General features: G+C 38.0%; 3 protein-coding genes across 3 annotated transcripts; all 3 read right to left on the bottom strand.

Moving 5' to 3' along the window:
- Positions 1 to 1,150: 1,150 nt before the first annotated feature.
- On the bottom strand, positions 1,151 to 9,939 carry LOC109013535. The gene is made up of 15 exons (XM_018995671.2): positions 8,252 to 9,939; positions 7,927 to 8,043; positions 7,214 to 7,362; positions 6,907 to 7,117; positions 6,533 to 6,770; positions 6,286 to 6,436; positions 5,894 to 6,199; positions 5,163 to 5,292; positions 3,833 to 5,116; positions 3,524 to 3,640; positions 2,616 to 2,773; positions 2,317 to 2,527; positions 1,942 to 2,179; positions 1,713 to 1,863; positions 1,151 to 1,631 (listed from the first exon to the last, which is right to left on the bottom strand). The coding sequence occupies exons 1-15, from the start codon at positions 9,537 to 9,539 to the stop codon at positions 1,326 to 1,328; spliced, it is 5,055 nt and encodes a 1,684-aa protein (XP_018851216.1). The 5' UTR covers positions 9,540 to 9,939; the 3' UTR covers positions 1,151 to 1,325.
- A 1,520-nt stretch (positions 9,940 to 11,459) lies between these two features.
- Positions 11,460 to 12,237, bottom strand: LOC109014196 (calcium-binding protein KRP1-like). Its single transcript, XM_018996560.2, has one exon. The coding sequence runs from the start codon at positions 12,054 to 12,056 to the stop codon at positions 11,562 to 11,564; it is 495 nt and encodes a 164-aa protein (XP_018852105.1). The 5' UTR covers positions 12,057 to 12,237; the 3' UTR covers positions 11,460 to 11,561.
- A 1,475-nt stretch (positions 12,238 to 13,712) lies between these two features.
- Positions 13,713 to 22,400, bottom strand: LOC109014161 (G-type lectin S-receptor-like serine/threonine-protein kinase At4g27290). Its single transcript, XM_018996521.2, has 7 exons — positions 21,068 to 22,400; positions 20,747 to 20,863; positions 15,368 to 15,516; positions 15,062 to 15,272; positions 14,681 to 14,918; positions 14,434 to 14,584; positions 13,713 to 14,347 (listed from the first exon to the last, which is right to left on the bottom strand). The coding sequence occupies exons 1-7, from the start codon at positions 22,353 to 22,355 to the stop codon at positions 14,039 to 14,041; spliced, it is 2,463 nt and encodes an 820-aa protein (XP_018852066.1). The 5' UTR covers positions 22,356 to 22,400; the 3' UTR covers positions 13,713 to 14,038.
- Between the last annotated feature and the right edge of the window lie 1,155 nt (positions 22,401 to 23,555).

Here is a 23,555-nt window from a genome sequence, read left to right as displayed (position 1 = left end):
GTTATGCCCAGAGGAGGCCCAGCATGCAAGTACATAAAAAATAAAAATAAAATAAACTGGCTTTTGCTTCACGAATCCTATACTGTCTGCCCATAATTTGTTCACTCCTATTGCCTTGTTCACAAAGTCATACTTATAAATTTATAATGATCTCCATCATTGGAACAGCAAAAAAAGAAAAAGAAAAAGAAAAAAGAAGAAGAAGGAAACAGATCAGAAATAAATAAATCTTAGTAGTAGTTTGTTATAGATATGCCTAGCTAGCTAGCTAGCTAGCTACATGCATGCATATATTTCTAGCACTTGCCAGAATCTCACTGCCTGTTGGCACTGTTGTGTGCTACCCAGATAAGCAAAAAGCCAAAAAGGGTGTGCCAGCTTGATTTAAAGCGCGAGAGGCTTCTGAACGCGTCTAGCTTGATCCCGTCGGCCTTCGATCGAGCATGCATGCATGAGATGACAGTTGAAGGCAACCGCACACCCTTTCACCTTGAATTTTCGTAGGTCTCGTCATCCACGTACTACTGCTGTCAAATTTAAGTGACCGGCCGGGAATAATGTGAATTAAAAAATTCTATTCATAATTTTCACATATTACATATCACTTTTATTTTTTTACTAAATATGTAATATATAGATAATAAATAGAAGAATTCAATAAGTTTAAATAGAATAAAATTAAAAAAATTAAAAAAAAATAATGTATAATATATGAAGATGATGATTAACAAAGTTCATATAAATACCTAAAACAACAAGTAACGTTAATTTAACAGATTATTCATGCGCCTATATATCTCTGGCATTTTTTTTCCCGATCAGATTCTAATTCTGGTCTCAAATTCATGATAGGTGGTGCTTTTTTCTTGTTGTTTTACACTTTAATGCCGACATATACAGTTATTGATCAGAACCATACAAATGGGGCTATATCTGAAGGTTAGCAACAACCTTTTCTCTGAATTAAGTAACGAAGTGTGGGTAAAGGTAGCCAGAGTTTTTCTTCAATAAATTAAAGATAAAAACGAAAACCAATTCAAAAGTCTTTGAGCTTTCAATACCCATGTGTGTTTCTTTTATATATATATATATATATATATATGACCAAGTGAAAGTATATATGTTGATATTGTGTTTTAAACTCTTCTTATGATATCCTAACTTCGATATATATTAAAAAAATATGAAAGTTATTTCAAGCAATTTTATATGAAAGTTATTTCTGTTTAAAAATTTTGGTCTACGCCTAGCTAGCTAGTTTACAGAATGTACACTAGGACACACTACAATACAAATACTAGCATGCATATATGGTTCTCTATCCGCTATCGAGCCTCTAACAGTGTAAGAGTTATCTCGTTGGCCGAAGATTGATGCTTGCTCGATGAAGAATCTGCATCAGTGGGATTTTTCCTTGCTAAGAAACCTGGTTCTTTAGGTTCAGGCAATAAACTCTCACCACTCAACATCATAACCACAGACGACATGCTGGGCCTATCCTCAGGATGCTGTTGCACACATACGAGACTGATTTGGATGCACCGCAGCATCTGATCTGAAAAACTGCAAGAGTCTCTTAAGCAAGTATCAACCAGTTCTAAAGGCCTGCCTTCTCTCCACAGATTCCATGCCTAGAACATTTTGAACCCTTTCTAGTTATTCATCAGTTCATTATATGTAAAATAGAAATGTAAATTTTTGTTAACACTCACATGTCCAATAAGATTAAGACTCTGGCCCGGATGGTAATACGCGCGGTTCTTCTTTCCACTTACTATCTCCATCAATAATATTCCAAAGCTAAAGACATCAGATTTTACTGAGAAAAACCCATCAATGGCATACTCAGGTGCCATATAACCACTGCAGAGCATCATTAGGAAGAAAGAAAGATTAGAAATAAATGGAGACCATATATTGAGCTTGTCCAGTGATACTTACTAAGTTCCAATCACTCGGTTTGTCTTTCCTTGGGTCTGATCTCCTTTAAAGGTTCTAGCTATGCCAAAGTCCGAAATTTTTGGGTTCATCTCACCATCAAGTAAGACGTTACTTGCTTTGAGATCTCTATGTATAATCCTCAATCTGGAATCTTCATGAAGATAAAGAAGCCCCCGAGCTATGCCACAGATTATGTGGAAGCGCTTGGACCAGTCTAGGACTTTACCTCTTGCTTGATCTGGGAAATTTCTCATTTATGTTAATCCATAGCTACCCTTAAACTGTAAAAGAAAAAAAAAAAATCTACGCTCTTGGAAGAAACCATAACAAAATTGCATGTGTGGCTGAAATTTCTATGTTACAAGGAACTCGAACCGAAAATGAAGGTGTCCAGGCTTTTGTTGGTCATGTGTTCATAGATTAGCATTTTCTCCTCCCCTTGAATGCAACAACCAAGAAGCCTAACAAGATTTCGGTGCTGGAGCTTGGCAATCAATATGACTTCAGTTTTGAACTCATTCAATCCTTGTCCAGAACTCTCTGAAAGCCTCTTCACTGCAATTTCCTGTCCATCTACCAGTGTACCCTGGAAATTAACATTGTAGAGAGATGATCATAATTCTATGAATGCTACTATTTTCTTAGGGTCCTCAAACTAGCATGTTGTATATTACCTTGTATACAGCTCCAAAACCACCTTCCCCAAGCTTGTTATTGCTTGAAAAGTTGTTAGTGGCTTTAGTTATTGTCACTAGGTTGAAGAGGGGGAGCTCCGGGTCTTTGTTTCGGCCTTCAACGCTCTGATTTATGATCAAATTTCTCTCAACAATTTCTGATGAAAGAAAAATGGATTACACAAGAAATCAGAATTGGGTGACTTGTAACACGTATGTTTGGACTGAATACATGGTAGTCCAGTCAGAAATTTAGAAATATATATAACATGATCAATAGCCATTTATCCAAGGCTAATAAAAAAAAAAAAAAAGGAGAGGAATATTCGAATACCTCAAGCTATTTAAACTCTCTCTCGTTTCTCTCTCTCACCAGCTCTCGAATCTATGCCATGAAACTTGAAACAAGTATTCAAGTCACAAAGTCCAAACAGGGCCGGTGATCAAGGTTAATAGACACCTTACTCTTTTTACTATTCCAGGTGGGAACACATTGACAAAATGAGAAACAGAAAATGCCTCAGCCTTTCAATTATGTCTAAAATGATTGTTTGAGAGGCCATTCATTGCAATTGGGCAGGTAAGAAGAGAAAATATATCATTTTGAAGCCAAAGGGGAAAATTGATTAAAAACAAGGACTGTAAGTTTCTAGCTCAAGTCGTGCTTGTCAATTTAAAATGACATTAAAAGGGGGTGCAGCTCACAGAAAATCTCGATTTACTCTTTGGCATTTTCAATGGATTTTGATTATTATCAAATGGCTAATGATTTTGCATCATATCTTTCCTTGTTCAGAGTATCAACAGCTGTTCCATACATTTCTAGGAGATGCTCCGTACATTTATAGGATGGTCAGTTGAACACTATGGCAGCAAGTTTACCTGAAGGTTAGAGAAAGTAACATTACCTCTGAACTTTGTCCTCCATTTGCACAGGAAACAGGCCATGAAGAGCATCGCAGAAACAATGGCAGGAACGAGTACAGATATTACTATCACCTTTGTCTTATGCTCGTCTTTCGCCTCTTCGTGGTTGATATGACATATAAAAGCAAACAAAGTTTAAGACTAGCTGAAAAATACAAACAGAAGCAATGGCAAGCGAAAAAAATTGTTTTTAAGCAATAACATAGGCTCAAGTTTGCAAAGTACAAATGGTTTAACATCAAAGTCACATTGACAAAATACGAAGAAATCAAACAAAACTAAGTTCCTACCTAACTCTGAAGCAGGCATTCTAACATACAGATTCTGTCCACCAAGTGAAACTTGCCTAATATCGATTAGATCACCATACCAGAGGGCGCAGCCACTACCTCCTCCTCTGATATCTGAATTTGTATAAGCCATACAGGAACAATTATTCAAGCATTTGCTCCTGCATTCGTCAAGATTCATACTCTCGTTCACCCAGGAATTTGTAGTCTCTGGCAATTTTAGCCCAACAAATTTAATAAACCCATGTTTATCTTTATCTTGACAGCTTAGTTGAGTAATGCGCACACATCCTTGAGACCAGTCCTTTGGGTTCCATGTTTCTTGTGATTTAGACTGGAATCCTTTTAAACATTGACAGACTGGTGACTCACCAATGATACAATTTCCATAGGCGCCACAAAGGTTGTAGTCATCACAGTTGTCTCTTGGCACAGATGAATACAGGCTCCAAGTTGAGGTTGCATCGATCCATATATAGCGTATACGGGAATAGTTAGTTTGGTTCATAACTATTCTTGATATTATCGATTTATTTATAAGATGGTATTCGTAGTATACCTCGTTCTCATTGTTGACGAAATTGAACTCGAAAACCGGGTTGTCTCTCAACTCCGGAGCACCGCTGTAACGAAGGCCATTCCAAGGGCCACTCCTGAAGTACTTCTCGGAGCCCTTCCACATGACTGCTTCAGGGTTATTAGTAAGTTCTATTCCCCAGGTAAAGTCTCCAGGAGATGGGTCATCCCAATTCTTCCAAGCGGATAAACGCCGGTCAAGACCAGTCTTGAAGTCCCACCCAAACTTCATCCCTGGTAACAGTGTATCTGAAGGATGATCAAAGCTTTGCCACAGATAATTCTCTGAATTTCCTTCTTCCCTATCTCTCAGTACTAAATTTCCATTATCTAAAAGCTGCAATATTGGACTCGAAGCCTCTTTTCTTGAATTTGCCAACCAAACAACACTAGTATTCTGGCTGAGAAGAACAAGGTTGCCGGTGCTGTTTATCATCAACACACCAGAAAAGTCTTCGATTGGATTGCGTCTATTTGCTACCCAAACAACAGTTTTAACTGGGATATTCGTGTACCAAATTCCCAAGTAACGGTTGGTGGAACTACCAAGGCTAAAGAAACCCAGTTCAAAGCCGCCTTCTCTGGAAATCAAGGTACTGCCCTCAATGATGGACTGGGATTGAGTAATGATATCAGCTGCACTGGAGACTCCGGAGAGGAAAAGAAGAAAGTTGGCACCCAAAAACATACAAGAATAAACGTCCATTGCTTAGTAGAGACAGAGATCTATGCTTAGAAGTTGAACTCGAGACACTTTCAGGTAGAGTCACAGAGTAAGGAGCAATTTGAATGTCATATATCACGACGACATGATGCACACGGGCTTGCTGACTTTGGGGGCTTGCAGTCCATGGTCCATTACAAGGCCGGCAGATGGTAACTATCTGCATTAAAAACGAAAATGATTGAAACCTTATTCATTATTGACGGGTTGGCTGAAAGTTTCAACTTTTTTGTGGAATACTACTTCCTAAAGTCAAAGTTTCTAATGCTAATATAATCCCTTACCAATACGGAGTGAATTTTTGGACTCGTGGGGACGAAGATAACGTTGTATAAAGAGAATAAAATTTGGTCCTTGCCAAATGTACCAAGGATATATATCAACTTGTCACTTTTATGTCTAGCAATAAATTAATAGAGATAGAGACGGGCCTTGTCCATGCATCTGATCTGTTGGACCCGTTTTAGTTTTCTTCTTCTTTTTTCCGTTTTGGTACCGTGATAGTCTGGATATTTTTTGACTTGGCACAAACACTCATGATCTAGACTCTTCTTGTATGGGACGTTAAGATTACAAGTTGATGTTAATATATATCAGCATATGGATATGTCTCAGTCCATAGGCTTTCCTTCTGCACATTAAAGTTAATAAAATCTACCCCATTTATCAGCCTAGGACAAGGTTACAAATTCTAGTGATCCTTACAATATCTGTTCTGTGGATAGGTGATGCAGAATCAGATGCCCGAGCATACATCCTTATCGAGCCTCCAATATTGAAATGCTTATTTCGTTGGTTGAAGATGATTCATGCTTGTAACTTGAGGAAGAAAATGTCTCGCGCGAATACTTTTCCATCAAGAAACCAGGTTCTTTGGGCTGCGGCAATGTAATCTCACTCCCCAACATTAGAACAACAGATGACATGCCCGGCCTATCCTCCGGACGCTGCTGCACGCATAAGAGACTAACATGAACGCAGCGCAACACCTCTGAAGCCGAGACTGCGTCCCCCAAGCAAGCATCCAGCAGGTCCAGGGGCCTGCCTTCATTCCACAGTTTCCATGCCTAAAAGCATTGCAATTTAAAATTATCATTCGCAGGTCTAACATATCCTGAAAAGAAGACTTAAAACTCTTTATATAAGACTTTACATATCCTATGAGGTTGAGGCTGTGGTCTTGATTATACAGCCCTCTACTTTTCTTTCCGCTGACTATCTCCAGCAAAAGGATGCCAAAGCTGAAAACATCTGATTTTGTTGAGAATAGTCCATCAAAAGCATATTCTGGCGCCATATAGCCACTGCATTTAATAATATCATTAATCATAAAGGAATAACATCAGTTACTAAACGCAGGTTTATAGAGATAGCATATGAAAATGATCAATGATACTTACTAAGTGCCAACCACTCTGTTTGTGTTTCCTTCTGTTTGATCCCCTCCAAAAGTTTTAGCCATGCCAAAGTCTGAAATTTTAGGTTTCAACTCACTATCAAGTAAAACATTACTTGCCTTGAGATCTCTGTGTATAATCCTCAATCTGGAATCTTGGTGAAGATAGAGAAGCCCGCGAGCAATCCCGCATATGATTTGGAAGCGTTTAGACCAATCCAATATTCTACCTCTTGTTTGATCTGAGAAGTTTTTAGTTCAAGTTAATCTAAAATTCTCAACCAACAAACTAAAATTTAAAATATTCTATCGAAAATCGATGAAAGGATTACACTAGCTATGCCCAACTAATTAGAATAGGTTCTGAGGGATTCAGACCAAAAAGGAAAGAGTCCAGGCTCTTATTTGGCATGTATTCATAAACCAGCATTTTCTCTTCTCCCTCAATACAACAACCGAGAAGCTTCACTAGATTTCGGTGCTGAAGTTTGGCTATCAGTTTCACTTCATTTCTGAACTCATCCGGTCCTTGTCCAGATATTCTCGAAAGCCTCTTCACAGCAACTTCTTGTCCATCTGCTAGTACACCCTGAAAGTACAAATTTTATCAAACGACTGCAAAAAATATAAGCGAAACAGGTGCTTATTTCTTTGATACTTATTGTCTATTGCATAGCAAGTTTACCCTGTATACGGGTCCAAAACCACCTTCTCCAAGCTTGTTGGTGACTGAAAAGCCATCAGTGGCTCTAGAAATTGTGGATAGGTCCAACACTGGAAGCTCCATGTCTTCCTCTTGGACTTCCCTGTTCTGACCAATTAGTACACTTTTCTCTGTTTCCCCTCATATGGGAAAAAAAGTAAAATTCAGAGTGAGCTTCACTTAATAATACGATATGGACTTAAAATTCGGTAGATATTACACCATATTTATACGCAATCACAGGCTTCCCATTCGCAATAGTTATAGTACCTATAAAAAATCTGAATTCAGATTGCCTGCCCGGATTGCAGGTGACCCTAATCAACAAAATCTTGGGCCATGCTCTTATATGAGAAACACATTCTTTCTGGTTAAAAGATGCCATCCTGATCTGACGATCTATTTCATTTGTTAACGTGTATGAGTGCATTTATAAGTATTGATTCCACATCGAAGAAAAACAAAGAAGTTGAGCAGATGCAATACATAATTCGACCCAAAACCATTAGCTGCTTTTTGTCCCAAAACTGTTTATAATCTGCCGAGCCACATCAAGTGCTCAGTCCGTGGGATTACAAATCCCTTCATACCTAGAGTATTAAAATTATTGCTATGAGTGTATAGATTAAACGGCCATACTTCATAGAGTAATAGGTAGTAGTCAGGTCCCACGTCATTAGTCTACGTAATTTTACCTTGTAAGCTTTTCCTTCTGCAAATGTAATAATAGCTCACTAAAAGCATCCCAGAAACAACTGCTACGGATGCCACAACTATCGCTACCGTCCTCTTCTTACGACCATCTTCCATCTCTTCATATTAGATTTATGAGCAGAAATGCAAATTCAGTTAATCGTCAAATGAAACTAAAACAAAATTCAGAAAGAAAGGAAGACGATCGAAATGATAATTGAACTTGATAAGGTATCAAAATACTTACTGATGAAGTTCTATCATGCCAAGAAAAAAAAAAAAAAAGGAAGAAGAAGACGTTTTTCTGTCACAAAACAAAACCCATACCTAGTTCGGAAGCTTGCATTCGAACATATAGAGTTTGCCCACTAGTTGAAAACTGCCTAATATCTAGTAGATCACCAAACCAGATGGCGCAGCCACTGCCTTTTCCTCTGATATCTGAGTTTGTATAAGCCATACAAGAACAGTTGTTCAAGCATTTTACCCTGCACTCGTTGAGATTCATACTTGTGTTCACCCAAGAATGTGTAGTATCTGGGACTTTTAAGCCAACATATTTTACGAATCCGTCCTTATATTTGTCCTGACAGCTCAAAGGTGTGTTGCGTACGCATCCTTGAGCCCAGTCCATTAATTCCCAGTTCTTTAGCGACTTAGGTTTGAATCCTTTTAAACATTGACAGAGGGGAGACTCTGTCATCAAACAATTTCCATTTGCACCACAGAGGTTATAACTGTCACAGTGGTCTTTAGGAGATGATGAGTAGGTCTCCCAAGTCTTTTCTGCTTCTAACCATACGCAGCGTTGAAAGGGAGCATAGTTGCTTTGGTTCAGAACTGCCATTGTCTTCATAGCCTTGTTTTTGAGGTTGTACGTATAGTAGACCTCATCTTCATTAGAGACAAATTTGTATTCGTAAACCGGATTTGGCTTGAATGAAGGTGCTCCACTGGTTCCGATGCCATTCCAAGGGCCCGTGCGATAGTATTTTACTGAGCCTTTCCAAATATATGATTCTGGGTAGCTGTAAAGTTCTAACTCAAAAGTGAAGTCTCCAGGAGACGGATCATCTCGATTCTTCCATGCTGTTAGTCGCCGGTTAAGACCTCGCCTTAAGTCCCATCCGAGCTTCATCCCTGCTAACAGTGTATCAGTCGGATAATCAAAGCTTTGCCACAGATAGTCTTCTGAATTGTCATTTTTCTCGTCTCTTAGGACAAGATTTCCGGAATCTAACAGTTGCAACAACGGATTTTGAGCTTGTCTCGAAGAGTTTGTGGACCAAACAACCATCTTATTCTGACCGAGCAGGAGAAGGCTGCCTGTGTTGTTTATCATCAAACTGCCAAAAGAGTCGTTGATTGGGCTGCTTCGGTTTGCAACCCAAACAACGGTTTTAACCGGGATACTCTTATACCAAATTCCCAAGTAACGATTCTTGGAACTTCCAGGACTGAAGAAACCCAGTTCAAAGCTTCCTTCACTGGACACCAAGGTCTTGCCATCATTTAAAGATTGGGTTTGAGTAATGCTCTCTACACTAAACGAGGCCTTAAAGAAGAATAAAAAGATTAAATTTGGAATAACGAGCATAGAAGAAAGATTACCCATTTGAGTTTTAGTTCTTGAGCTAGCTCTCTGGTTCTTAGTTATTGTATAGACAGGCTCCAGTGATGGCGTATTCAGAAGGGCATTCAGATTTCAAATGGCGCATCTGGAGGAAGGGGATAGGCCCTAGAGATGGCGTAGTTACAGTCAAATATCATGTGTTGACTCTTATGCATGTAAAGACGACACCAGGTCCACGAGGGTCAGCGTCTGCGGGACCAAGAGACCCAGTCTCGAAAAATGTTGCTTTGTAATTCGTTCAGGTGATTCATGAGTGAGTGAGAAAAGTTTTGAAGAAGTTTTTGGTGGCTGGTTAGTGGTTACTCCTCTCACTTCCAAGAACATGAACATCCTCTGGAAAGCAGGGATCCATGAGACTGATCAAATTGTTCATCTGGAAAGTAGCTAGGGACGATTTCACATGTCCATCCTGCAACTTGACAAACGAGACACGTGAATTGAAATTGACACACTTAGCCCGGATTGAATGACAGATGAGATACAAATTATCACATCTGAATTGGTACGGCTGGTTTATCTTAAACCTTAGTTTGAAGTTTTGTATCTAATCTCTCAAATTTCAACGCTCTGCAATTACTCTCTGACGCCTACAGTAATGCCTACAGTAAAAAGAACTGACGCAATATCAATTCAGCAGGCCTCCTTCCTTTCCCCATCCCATCTACATTAACTCCTTTCCTTCTGATTTAAAAAATTAACAATGATATTGATATTTTTGAGAGCATTGAAGGTGGCTGGCTGCAGTTCGGGATTTTATTAAAAAATTCGAAATTAATGAATTGAAAGAAAAAAAAACAATATTTTTAATATATATAATTATTTATTATAATTTTATATTTTATTGCAATATATAATTAAAAAAATATATTTCGAACTTAGTAAAATATAATATAATAAATAGTTTATAATTAAAATAATTTTATTTAACAAAAACAATACGTTCATATTTAAAAGTATTGAAATAATTAAGCCCAATACAAACTACAAAAATATATATTTTGTAAAAGTTAAAATATTTATGAATTTTAAAATTAATAATATATATTACTTATTTTTAATATATTCATAATATTTTTTACTCAATAATTAAATAATTTTCATTAATTAGTAGGTCTCACCATTTTATCAAATGTCTAAAAAATTAAAATTATTTCATCTAATTTAACTATTTAAATACATTTTTTTACAAATTATTTCATTTTATCTTAATTTAAAAATTTTACTACTATTTAAAATATCATATATCATTTCATTTGAATTATGTAACTAAACGAACTCAATTTAAAATTAAAAATATTTTACATTCAAGTGATATTTAAAAATAAATTTTTTTAAAATATTTGAAAATAATTGCATGCATTTGCTTTATTTATTTTTTTAAATAAAATGAGATTGTTTGAAATAAAAATTAAAAAATTATTAAAAAATATTTTTTTAATATTATTTTAATTTTAAGATTTAAAAATATTAAATTATTAATTTTGTTTTTATATATAAATTTTAAAAAATTATAATAATTAAATAAAATAGATAAGAATAGAAAATAATTAATATTTATCTTCAATGAATAGGCGCAGGCCTAATTGAGTTATAATTAGGCGTTGTCCCTGCTTACTGTGATTCTCGTCTCGTCTCTTCACTAACGTGCCAAAAGACTTGCAATACGGTCCACTATTTTGACTGTTTAAGAAAAAAAAAAAAAAACGATTTCTTATCAACTTTTTTGTTAGCCTTTTGATCAAGAACCCATAACATCGAATTAATCAACTCTATTTCCTGATTTTTGTGTAGGGCTTGTTTTGGGTATTTATTGGGACACATTTGGTATTTTCGTCCATTTATTTAATAAAATAGTATCTTAGTTATTAAAATAAATAAATAAATAAATACATACAAGAGAGACAAGTGAAAGGAAGGGCAAGAGTTTATTTGAATCCTAATAAAAGTTAAAAACTTTTACACATTAAAAAAGGAAAAAGAAAAGGAGAAAAAATAAATTAGCAGTCAATGTTGGAATTCATGTTCTAAAGCTTCGTCTAAACAAAAGTAGGACTCTTCCATGAGCTCAGGGCTCAATCTGAACATCAAGACGCAAAACTCCATCTGATTAAGGGCACCATCACCGTCGAAATCGCCTTCCTTTAACATGGAAAGCAGATCTTCATCTCTCAAGTTGTGCAGACCCAGCAGAGCGGAGTTCCTCTTGAGGCTATCGAAGGTGATGACCCCTTTGTCGCCGTCCACCAACAGATCGAAGCCGTTGCACAGCTCACCTATCAGGCCGTCCCCACCGAGCTTGTGAGCCATGGTCGGTAAGAAATCTTGGAACTGGCTTTCTGGGTTTTGGGATGCCATTGCAGTTTCTTGTTTGCAGAGAGAGAGAGAGAGAGAGAGAGGAGTTATTAAATTTGGGATGAAATTATTAGGAATGTGTAAATAGACACATATATATAGGGTAGGAGCTGGAGGGGGTTGAGATTTCGAAGAAGGAGAGGCCATGGAAGACAACTAAGGTACAGATCATATCACGAGTAAGGAGAGGATGGCGGTCCTTTTCGAAATTGCCTAGGGGTTTCTGAGAAGGCAGTGAAAGGGGTATAACTGTAATTCCGAATTAATGAATGTGTCGGACGAGTTCGTATCGTAGCTTTACTTCACTCGGAAGCTCGATCTCAAGGGTGAAACCGTACATTTAAGAGAGAAGGAATGATTTGTTCAAAAAAAGAAGAGAGAAGAGATGATGTACTCGGTCGAATCGACGCGGAAAGTTTTAATTACAGCCATACCCCTTTGACGTGAACCAAGTGCTACGTGGAGGCCTTATTTGCCGAAAGACACGTTTCCAAGCGATGTGGACCAGTAAACGTTCTCTCTTATTTGGGCCTGAATAGAGGAGGACCTGTAACCATCGAATTCCTTAAAACTCAAAACTTTGCCACCAAAAGCCCAACAACGAGCCCTGCAACAAAAGCAAACATGGATTAATCAAGCTTTTTTTGTGTTTCATATATGTCCCGTCGCGTTTAGATAAAGAAATATTTTTATTTTATCTTATTTTATTTTATTTTATTATTATAATTTTTTTAAATTTTTATATAAAATATAATAAACGATTTAATTTTTTTAAATCTTTAAACATTAATGATATTAAAAAATAATATTTTAATAATATTTTATTCAACTTTTACTTTTTATCTAAAACAATCTCATCTTATCTAATCTAAATAAATGACTAGAAATAAAATATTTATTATAAAGTTAAAAGCTATCTGTTACGTACTAACTAGGAGGGGTGTGCTTCATGATGCGCACCACCATCCCACTAGGTTAAAATTCACATTTTCTTGATCTTGGCAACTGTAATTTACTCTCCTTCACATATAATGATTAAAACAACTTTGTATAAACTACGGATAAGGATTTTTTTTTTTAATATTTTAGAAGAGGCTTAAAGTCTAAATTGTCAAAGAGATATAGAAAGAATATGTAGATTTGTAGTATATATTTCCATACAATAATAAATATTGTAAGACTCATAAATAGTATTACATGTAATCCGATACATATAACACGCATCCTATTAAGTCTTTTGTTTTTTGACATCCAATTACGTCAATGACACAGATCTCTTTTCTTGCTAATCACAAAGTAAACAGTCAACGCCAATAATTCTTTTTTTTTTTTTTTTTAAAAAAAGATGACGGCCCTCCAAATTTTATTAAAAGCTCTTACTTATGGCGGATAAAAACTGTGGTTACTGAAAAAATTAATGGGCCTAACTCATCTCATAAATCAGATTCTACAAGAGAGGATTGCTCATTGCTTATAAATATGTCCAATACCTTGTCCACAGCCAACGCAGACTAAATTTTTGGACTCTTGGGGACAAAGATAACGTTGTATAAAGAGAATAAAATTTTATCACGTAAACTATCACAGTTTTCAAATCCTAAACCGGACCAGTCGCTATTTGGTTGGCAAATGAGATCTCATGTAATTATTATAATTTTTTTTAATTTTTATACAAATTATAATAAATAATTTAATTTTTTAAATTTTAAAATAAAAATTATATTCTAATAATATTTTATTTAACTTTTATCTCATCTCATTTTTATAACCAAACAAGGCCTAATTCTCTTCATTTTGGTCCACCATAGTCAACAATAATTACACCGGCTACATATATTTACACGATATTTTTCACATTGAAATCCAAAAAATAAAATAACTCTGTCTAATACAATTAGTTGTCAGTTTCTGTAGCTGAAGTTACCAATAACTTTATAAGATTACAAGTTTATGTTAATATATATCAGCATATGGATATGTCTCAGTCCATAAGCTTTCCTTCTGCACTTTAAAGTTAATAAAATCTACCCCATTTATCAGCCTAGGACAAGGTTACAAATTATAGTGATCCTTACAATATCTGTTCTGTGGATAGGTGATGCAGAATCAGATGCCCGAGCATACAATCCTTATCGAGCCTCCAATATTGAATTGCTTATTTCGTTGGTTGAAGATGATTCATGCTTGTAACTTGAGGAAGAAAATGTCTCGCGCGAATACTTTTCCATCAAGAAACCAGGTTCTTTGGGCTGCGGCAATGTAATCTCACTCCCCAACATTAGAACAACAGATGACATGCCCGGCCTATCCTCCGGACGCTGCTGCACGCATAAGAGACTAACATGCACGCAGCGCAACACCTCTGAAGCCGAGACTGCGTCCCTCAAGCAAGCATCCAGCAGGTCCAGGGGCCTGGCTTCATTCCACAGTTTCCATGCCTAAAAGCATTGCAATTTAAATTTGTCATTCTCAGGTCTAACATATCCTGAAAAGAAGACTTAAAACTCTTTATTTAAGACTTTACATATCCTATGAGGTTGAGGCTGTGTTCTTGATTATACAGCCCTCTACTTTTCTTTCCGCTGACTATCTCCAGCAGAAGGATGCCAAAGCTGAAAACATCTGATTTTGTTGAGAATAGTCCATCAAAAGCATATTCTGGCGCCATATAGCCACTGCATTTAATAATATCATTAATCATGAAGGGATAACATCAGTTACTAAACGCAGGTTTATAGAGGTAGCAGATGAAAATGATCAATCATACTTACTAAGTGCCAACCACTCTGTTTGTGTTTCCTTCTGTTTGATCCCCTCCAAAAGTTTTAGCCATGCCAAAGTCTGAAATTTTAGGTTTCAACTCACTATCAAGTAAAACATTACTTGCCTTGAGATCTCTGTGTACAATCCTCAATCTGGAATCTTGGTGAAGATAGAGAAGCCCGCGAGCAATCCCGCATATGATTTGGAAGCGTTTAGACCAATCCAATACTCTACCTCTTGTTTGATCTGAGAAGTTTCTAGTTCAAGTTAATCTAACATTCTCAACCAACAAACTAAAAAAAAAAAAAACAAATATTCTATCGAAAATCGATGGCAGGATTACACTTGCTATGCCCAACTAATTAGAATAGGTTCTGAGGGATTCAGACCAAAAAGGAAAGAGTCCAGGCTCTTATTTGGCATGTATTCATAAACCAGCATTTTCTCTTCTCCCTCAATACAACAACCGAGAAGCTTCACTAGATTTCGGTGCTGAAGTTTGGCTATGAGTTTCACTTCATTTCTGAACTCATCTGGTCCTTGTCCAGAGATTCTCGAAAGCCTCTTCACAGCAACTTCTTGTCCATCTGTTAGTACACCCTGAAAGTACAAATTTTATCAAACGACTGAAAAAATATGAGTGAAACATGTGCTTATTTCTTTGATACATATTGTCTATTGCATAGCAAATTTACCCTGTATACGGGTCCAAAACCACCTTCTCCAAGCTTGTTGGTGACTGAAAAGCTATCAGTGGCTCTAGAAATTGTGGATAGGTCCAACACTGGAAGCTCCATGTCTTCCTCTTGGACTTCCCTGTTCTGACCAATTACTACACTTTTCTCTGTTTCCCCTCGTATGGGAAAAAAAAGTAAAATTCAGAGTGAGCTTCACTTTAGAATACGATATGGAGTTAAAATTCTGTAGATATTACACCATATTTATAAGCAATCACATGCTTCCCAATCGCAATAGTTATAGTACCTATAAAACATCTGAATTCAGATTGCCTGCATTCCACTGCCTGCCCGGATTGCAGGTGACCCTAATTATTGACACCATCCAAAACTGCTCATTCCCAGGATCTCAAAATACACAAAATCAGCCATGAAATCCTCATCATAATTCTAGGAATTGATTTGTAAATATTGATTCTAGGAATTCATTTGTAATTATTATTTCTTTCCTTGTATATGTTTATTTCCATTCACAGTCTAGCCTCTTGTATCTATTTAAACCAGAACCTATCATTGTATTTGGCAAGTCATTACAATAAAAATATTCTATTTTTCACATTTTTGACATGGTATCAGCCTAAAGACGATTCCTAGCCTACCCGAAACCTCCATGGCTTCCTCTTCAAACTCCACTGTTACCTCCCCATATTCCCTTCACCCCTCTGATTCCCCTAGTCTAATTCTTGTATCCGGCCTCCTTACGGGCGACAATTTTCCAAAATGGCAAAAAGCCATGACTCGAGCACTCAACGCCAAGAACAAACTCAGTTTTGTTGATGGCTCTCTCCCCAACCCTGATTCGACCTCTCCAGATTACAACCAATGGAATCAAACCAAAGATATGGTCCTTACCTGGATTTTAAACTCCATCAGTCCATCTCTAGCCAACTCCCTTGAATATCACACCAATCCACGAGATGTTTGGGTTGACCTTCAATCTCGTTTCAGTCACTGCAATAATGCCCGTCTCTATCTCCTCAAACGTGAGCTTTCCTCTCTGCAACAAAACACCACCTCCATTCATGAGTATTACAACCATATCAAACAAATATGGGATGGATTAAGCCATCTTCAAAACAACACTGACCTCAAGGATTTACAAAAACAAGCCGATGACGAACGCGTCTTCCAGTTCCTTCTTGGTCTAAATGATTCTTTTGCCCAACTCAGAACCCAAATCCTAGCTATGGAACCCCTTCCTTCCATCACAAAAGTTTTCTCTATTTTATTTCAGGAAGAGCAGCAGCGCCTTTTGCACATCCGCCCACTGCCGACGGAATCCATGGCCTTCGCAGCAACCAACTCCAGCACTGCCCGAAGCCATCTTCGCTGCACTGAATGTGGCAAAACGGGTCACACCCGCGACCGATGCTGGAGAATAATCGGGTACCCATCTGGCCGTGACCCACGCTCCAAGCCGCGCCCCTCCTTACTCGGCAAACCACCTTCTGGCTTAACTCCGGTCGCAAATCAAGCCTCCTTCTCCGCAGATTCCTCGCCGGTACCGGGATTGACGCCGGAGCTCTACCAAAAATTGTTGGACTTGCTCACACCGACACCCTCTTCCTCCAATTTCGTCGATAATGTCACTACTTCTCCTTCCTCCTTTGACAGCCACCACGATTGGGTCGTGGACAGCGGCGCTAGTGCGCACATGTGCCACGATCGCCGCCTATTTTCTGCTCTTAAGTCCCCCTCCCCTTCTCTCTCGGTGAAGCTCCCGAATGGCCATACCCTCTCTATTATGGGTATCGGCTCCTGCACCTTATCCCCGAATCTTACCCTCTCAAATGTCTATTATATCCCTGAGTTTCATTTTAATCTTCTATCTGTCCCTCAGCTCACATCTAACACAAATTGCATTGTTTCTTTTTCTTCTAAAATTTTTTTGTTTCAGGACCCACAGTCGACGAGGCTGATTGGAGCGGGTGATTTTTGCAATGGGCTTTATGTGTACCGGCCCAACAATGTTCTGGCTCTCTCAGTTCAATCCACTGCTAATAAAGACTTATGGCACCAACGCCTAGGTCATCCTTCCCGCCTTATTATTCCTCAATTATTTAATAATTCTCATGTTATTTCAAATTGTGATGTTTGTGCTCGTTCTAAGCACACACGTTTGCCTTTTTCCTCTAGTGATAATAAAAGTTCTTTTGCTTTCAATAGAATATTTTGTGACATTTGGGGTGGATACCATACTTCTTCTCTTTGTGGTTCTCATTATTTTCTCACTATAGTTGATGATTTTTCCCGCACCACTTGGATTTATCTTATGCGTTATAAATCAGAGGCCTATACAAATCTTATACATTTTTTTGCCCTTGTTCAAACTCAGTTCAATACTACAGTAAAAAAAATTCGTACTGATAATGGACAAGAATTTCTTTCGCAAAAATTTCAATCTTATCTTCACAATCACGGCATTATTCATGAACGTACTTGCGTTGAAACTCCGCAACAAAATGGCGTTGCGGAGCGAAAACACAGGCACCTTCTCAATATTGCTCGTAGTCTTCGCTTCCAAGCACACTTGCCTCTAAAATTTTGGGGAGAATGTGTACTCACAGCGGCATATCTCATTAACCGTACATCGAGTCGTCTCCTTCAAAATAAATCTCCTTTTGAAATTCTCTTCAATACCATTCCAAATTACAATCACCTCCGTGTGTTCGGTTGCTTATGTTACGCACAAACTCTTTGTGCTCATCGAGATAAATTCTCCCCCCGTGCCTCCAAATGCATATTCCTTGGTTATCCCAGTAACCACAAAGCATACAAACTCTATAATCTCGACACACAAAAAATCTTCTTTTCTCGAGATGTTACTTTCCATGAAGACATCTTTCCGTTTCAAGATCTCCCAGATATTTCTCATCCCTCTCTCCCTATTCTCCCCTTACCCGTCCCCGAACCTATCCTCTCATTACCTGCTCCCGACCCAACCCTTCCAACACCACCCCCTCCTCCTTCTATTACCGCCACGGACTCTCCCTCTCCCTCTACTTCTCTTCGTCCTCGTCGCACTACTTCTCGACCCACTTACCTTCAGGATTATGTTTGTCCGACTCTACACACAGAGCCCACGGCACCATCACTCGCCACATCAACCTCAGGTACTGCTCACCCTTTATCTGCATTTCTTTCATATTCTCGTTTCTCACCTTCTCATCTTACATTTTTACATGCTCTTACCTCTTCTGTTGAACCTTCTTGCTATTCCACTGCCCTTCGTCATTCCCACTGGCGTGAAGCAATGTCTAATGAGCTCCGTGCACTTGAAGCTAATTCTACCTGGACACTTGAACCACTCCCTCCTGGTAAAAAGCCCATTGGTTGCAAATGGGTCTTTAAAACCAAGCTCAAAGCCGATGGTTCAATTGAAAGGTATAAAGCTCGCTTAGTTGCAAAAGGTTATACTCAAGTTGAAGGCCTCGATTATCATGAGACTTTTGCACCTGTTGCAAAAATGACTACTGTTCGGTGCTTGTTAGCTGTAGCCGCTGCTCAGCAATGGATCATTCACCAACTCGATGTCAACAATGCTTTCTTACATGGCGACCTTGATGAAGAAGTATACATGACACCACCTCCTGGATATTGCCCTAAGGGGGAGACTCGTGTCTGCCGCCTCCGCAAATCCCTCTACGGCCTCAAACAAGCATCCCGCAACTGGTTTTTTAAACTAACAATTGTGCTTCTTGATGCAGGTTTTACTCAATCTCAAGCAGATCACTCTTTATTCACCTTGGTCAAACCCACGAGTATTACCATCGTACTTGTCTATGTTGATGATATTCTGGTTGCTGGAAATGATCTTTCCCAAATAGAGAAATTCAAACATGCACTCTCTACCAATTTCAAAACCAAGGATCTCGGCCCCCTCAAATATTTTCTTGGTCTCGAAGTTGCGCGTTCCCAAAAAGGCATCTTCCTGAATCAACGAAAATATGCTCTTGATATTCTGAATGACAGTGGTCAACTTGGCGCCCGGATCGCTTCCTTTCCCATGGAACAAAACTTGAAGCTCACAAATCAAGATGGCGACCTTCTTTCTGATCCTAGTACCTATCGACGACTCGTGGGACGACTCATCTACCTGACCATCACTCGGCCTGATATTGTCTTCGCAGTGAACATCCTCAGTCAGTTTATGCATGCCCCCCGCCTTCCACACATGCAAGCCGCCACTCGTGTTCTTCGATACATCAAAGGTAGCCCAGGCCAAGGCATTTTCTTTCCCTCTTCCACTACTTTACATGTCACTGCTTATACTGATTCAGATTGGGCCAGCTGTCCCACAACGCGTCACTCTACCACCGGCTATTTCATTCAGCTTGGCACTAGTCCTATTTCATGGCGCACCAAGAAACAAACGACAGTAGCACGCTCTTCCGCTGAAGCTGAATATCGTGCCATGGCCGTCACCACTTGTGAGCTCACCTGGTTAAAACAACTCCTCGCTGATTTTGGTATTTCCCATCCTGAACCTTTTAGCTTACATTGTGATAATCAATCTGCTCTGCACATTGCTCATAATCCTGTGTTCCATGAACGCACCAAGCATATTGAGATTGATTGTCACATTATTCGAGACAAGATCCGGTCTGGTCTCCTCACTGCCGTCCATACGTCATCACATGAACAAGTTGCGGACATCTTCACCAAAGCCTTAGGCCGAGAACTCTTTCATCATTTTTTATGCAAGTTGGGCATTACGGACCTTCATGCGCCAACTTGAGGGGGAGTATTGACACCATCCAAAACTGCTCATTCCCAGGATCTCAAAATACACAAAATCAGCCATGAAATCCTCATCATAATTCTAGGAATTGATTTGTAAATATTGATTCTAGGAATTCATTTGTAATTATTATTTCTTTCCTTGTATATGTTTATTTCCATTCACAGTCTAGCCTCTTGTATCTATTTAAACCAGAACCTATCATTGTATTTGGCAAGTCATTACAATAAAAATATTCTATTTTTCACATTTTTGACACTAATCAACAAAATCTTGGGCCATGCTCTTATATGAGAAACACATTCTTTCTAGTTAAAAGATGCTATCCTGATCTGACGATTTATTTCATTAGTTAACGTGTATGAGTTCATTTATAAGTATTGATTCCACATCGAGGAAAAACAAAGAAGTTGAGCAGCTGCAATACATAATTCGACCCAAAACCATTGGCTGCTTTTGTCCCAAAACTGTTTGTCACAAAAAGCATCTCGTGGGATTGCTTTTGTGTAAATAGCTAGAGTATTAAAATTATTACTATGAGTCATAGCGTAATAGGTAGTAGTCAGGTCCCACGTCATCAGTCTACGTAATTTTACCTTGTAAGCTTTTCCTTCTGCAAATGTAATAATAGCTCACTAAAAGCATCCCAGAAACAACTGCAACGGATGCCACAACTATCGCTGCCGTCCTCTTCTTATGACCACCTTCCATCTCTTCATATTAGATTTATGAGCAGAAATGCAAATTCAGTTAATCGTCACATGAAACTAAAACAAAATTCAGAAAGAAAGGAAGACGATCGAAATGATAATTGAACTTGATAAGGTATCAAAATACTTACTGATGAAGTTCTATCATGCCGAGAAAAAAAAAAAAAAGGAAGAAGACGTTTTTCTGTCACAAACCAAAACCCATACCTAGTTCGGAAGCTTGCATTCGAACATATAAAGTTTGCCCACCAGTTGGAAACTGCCTAATATCTAGTAGATCACCAAACCAGATGGCGCAGCCACTGCCTCCTCCTCTGATATCTGAGTTTGTATAAGCCATACAATAACAGTTGTTCAAGCATTTAACCCTGCATTCCTTGAGATTCATACTTGTGTTCACCCACGAATGTGTAGTATCTGGGACTTTTAAGCCAACATATGTTACAAATCCGTCCTTATATTTGTCCTGACAGCTCAAAGGTGTGTTGCGTACGCATCCTTGAGCCCAGTCCATTAATTCCCAGTTCTTTAGCGACTTAGGTTTGAATCCTTTTAAACATTGACAGAGGGGAGACTCTGTCATCAAACAATTTCCATTGGCACCACAGAGGCTATAACTGTCGCAGTGGTCTTTAGGAGATGCTGAGTAGGTCTCCCAAGTCTTTTCTGCTTCTAACCATACGCAGCGTTGAAAGGGAGCATAGTTGCTTTGGTTCAGAACTGCCATTGTCTTCATAGCCTTGTTTTTGAGGTTGTACGTGTAGTAGACCTCATCTTCATTAGAGACAAATTTGTATTCGTAAACCGGATTTGGCTTGAATGAAGGTGCTCCACTGGTTCCTATGCCATTCCAAGGGCCCGTGCGATAGTATTTTTCTGAGCCTTTCCAAATATATGATTCTGGGTAGCTGTAAAGTTCTAACTCAAAAGTGAAGTCTCCAGGAGACGGATCATCCCGATTCTTCCATGCTGTTAGTCGCCGGTTAAGACCTCGCCTTAAGTCCCATCCGAGCTTCATCCCTGCTAACAGTGTATCAGTTGGATAGTCAAAGCTTTGCCACAGATAGTCTTCTGAATCGTCATTTTTCTCGTCTCTTAGGACAAGATTTCCGGAATCTAACAGTTGCAAGAACGGATTTTGAGCTTGTCTCGAAGAGTTTGCTGACCAAACAACCATCTTATTCTGACCGAGCAGGAGAAGGCTGCCTGTTTTGTTCATCATCAAACTGCCAGAAGAGTCGTTGATTGGGCTGCTTCGGTTTGCAACCCAAACAACAGTTTTAACCGGGATACTCTTATACCAAATTCCCAAGTAACGATTCTTGGAACTTCCAGGACTGAAGAAACCCAGTTCAAAGCTTCCTTCACTGGACACCAAGGTCTTGCCATCATTTAAAGATTGGGTTTGAGTAATGCTCTCTACACCAAACGAGGCCTTAAAGAAGAATAAAAGGAATAAATTTGGAATAACGAGCATAGAAGAAAGATTGCCCATTGAGTTTTAGTTCTTGAGCTAGCTCTCTGGTTCCTAGTTATTGTAGATAAGGCTCTAGTGACGTATTTAGAAGGGCATTCAGATTTCAAATGGCGCGTGTGGAAGGGGATAGGCCCTAGAGATGGCGTAGTTAGAAGGGCGTTTAGTACAGTCAAGTATCGTGTGTTGACTCTTATGCATGTAAAGACGACACCAGGGCCAGGAGGGTCAACGTCTGCGGGACCAAGAGGACCCAATCTCTAACCAAAAATGTTGCTTTGTATCCGTTCAGAGCAGGTCAAATTTATTATATTTTCCTATTTTATTTAAATACAATCTTCACGTTAAATTATCTATTTATTATCTATATAATAATAAAATATTATTAATTTAATAATTTTTCGTTTAATTTATTTTTATCACATTTTATAGCTCTACCAATTAAATGTTAATAATAATTATATTCTAATTAAATTAATATTAAAAAATCATATTTTCAAAAGTTTATTAATTTAATAACAAAAAATATTTGATTAAATTCATCTAAATTTCTTAATTAGAAACCAAATAGTATTTTTACTTAGAGTGAGAAACTAATATTTTAATGTTTGCTTGGCGTGAGAAATTAGTATTTTAATGTTTGATGAATCAATTGTAATTCTCCATCTTTTGCCAACTATGCAGCAAAAGTCTAAATTATTTTTTATTTGCCCAATTTAATATGGGATGTTTTTTACATCAATTATGCAAAATTTAACTAATCTTCTCATTTAGCTAACCCAAATCTTCGAAACTGACAATCTTTTCTCCCACTGCGAAACCCTAGCCTCCATCGCATTCTCCCTTCTGTTGCTATTTTCCTAGCCCAGGTTAGTTTCTTAAAAGCACTTAATTGTTTCTTACCTCTTCCTTCTGCTCTCTGTTTCACTTTCCATGATTCCAACTGTCTCTTCTTCTAAAAACACTTTGTTTTGGTTTGATTTCTCGTCATCCATTTCTTCTCTTTGTTTCTTCTCATTCTTTTTATTCTTTGAAGAAAATAATATGCTTTAAAAGAATATGCTTTTTTTTTCCTACTTTCAGAAAGTTGATTTCCTTTTCTTTTCCGCTTGAAGACCTTTTCGATATTGATTTCCTGGTTTTGGAAATGACTGTATTTTTGTGGATTTATGGTTTTTTGGCAATCGTCGTGTATACTTCAGTTAAATGATGTTAAAATAG

Source organism: Juglans regia, chromosome 2 (assembly GCF_001411555.2).
Source record: "Juglans regia cultivar Chandler chromosome 2, Walnut 2.0, whole genome shotgun sequence".
NCBI lineage: Eukaryota > Viridiplantae > Streptophyta > Magnoliopsida > Fagales > Juglandaceae > Juglans > Juglans regia.
The sequence above is the reverse complement of the archived record's forward strand: the minus strand, read 5'-3'. Positions and strand labels throughout refer to the sequence as shown.

What these genes read in the sequence shown, in the direction of transcription:
- LOC109014196 (XM_018996560.2), bottom strand. Translation starts at nt 12,056, where the DNA reads ATGGCCTCTCCTTCTTCGAAATCTCAACCCCCTCCAGCTCCTACCCTA.
- LOC109014161 (XM_018996521.2), bottom strand. Translation starts at nt 22,355, where the DNA reads ATGGGCAATCTTTCTTCTATGCTCGTTATTCCAAATTTATTCCTTTTA. An exon ending in AATGCAAGCTTCCGAACTAG is followed by an intron (nt 20,864 to 21,067) that starts GTATGGGTTTTG and finishes TCTAATATGAAG; the next exon opens with AGATGGAAGGTGGTCATAAG. An exon ending in GCCTCAACCTCATAGGATAT is followed by an intron (nt 14,348 to 14,433) that starts GTAAAGTCTTAA and finishes CAATGCTTTTAG; the next exon opens with GCATGGAAACTGTGGAATGA.
- LOC109013535 (XM_018995671.2), bottom strand. Translation starts at nt 9,539, where the DNA reads ATGGGTAATCTTTCTTCTATGCTCGTTATTCCAAATTTAATCTTTTTA. An exon ending in AATGCAAGCTTCCGAACTAG is followed by an intron (nt 8,044 to 8,251) that starts GTATGGGTTTTG and finishes TCTAATATGAAG; the next exon opens with AGATGGAAGATGGTCGTAAG. An exon ending in GCCTCAACCTCATAGGATAT is followed by an intron (nt 6,200 to 6,285) that starts GTAAAGTCTTAT and finishes CAATGCTTTTAG; the next exon opens with GCATGGAAACTGTGGAATGA.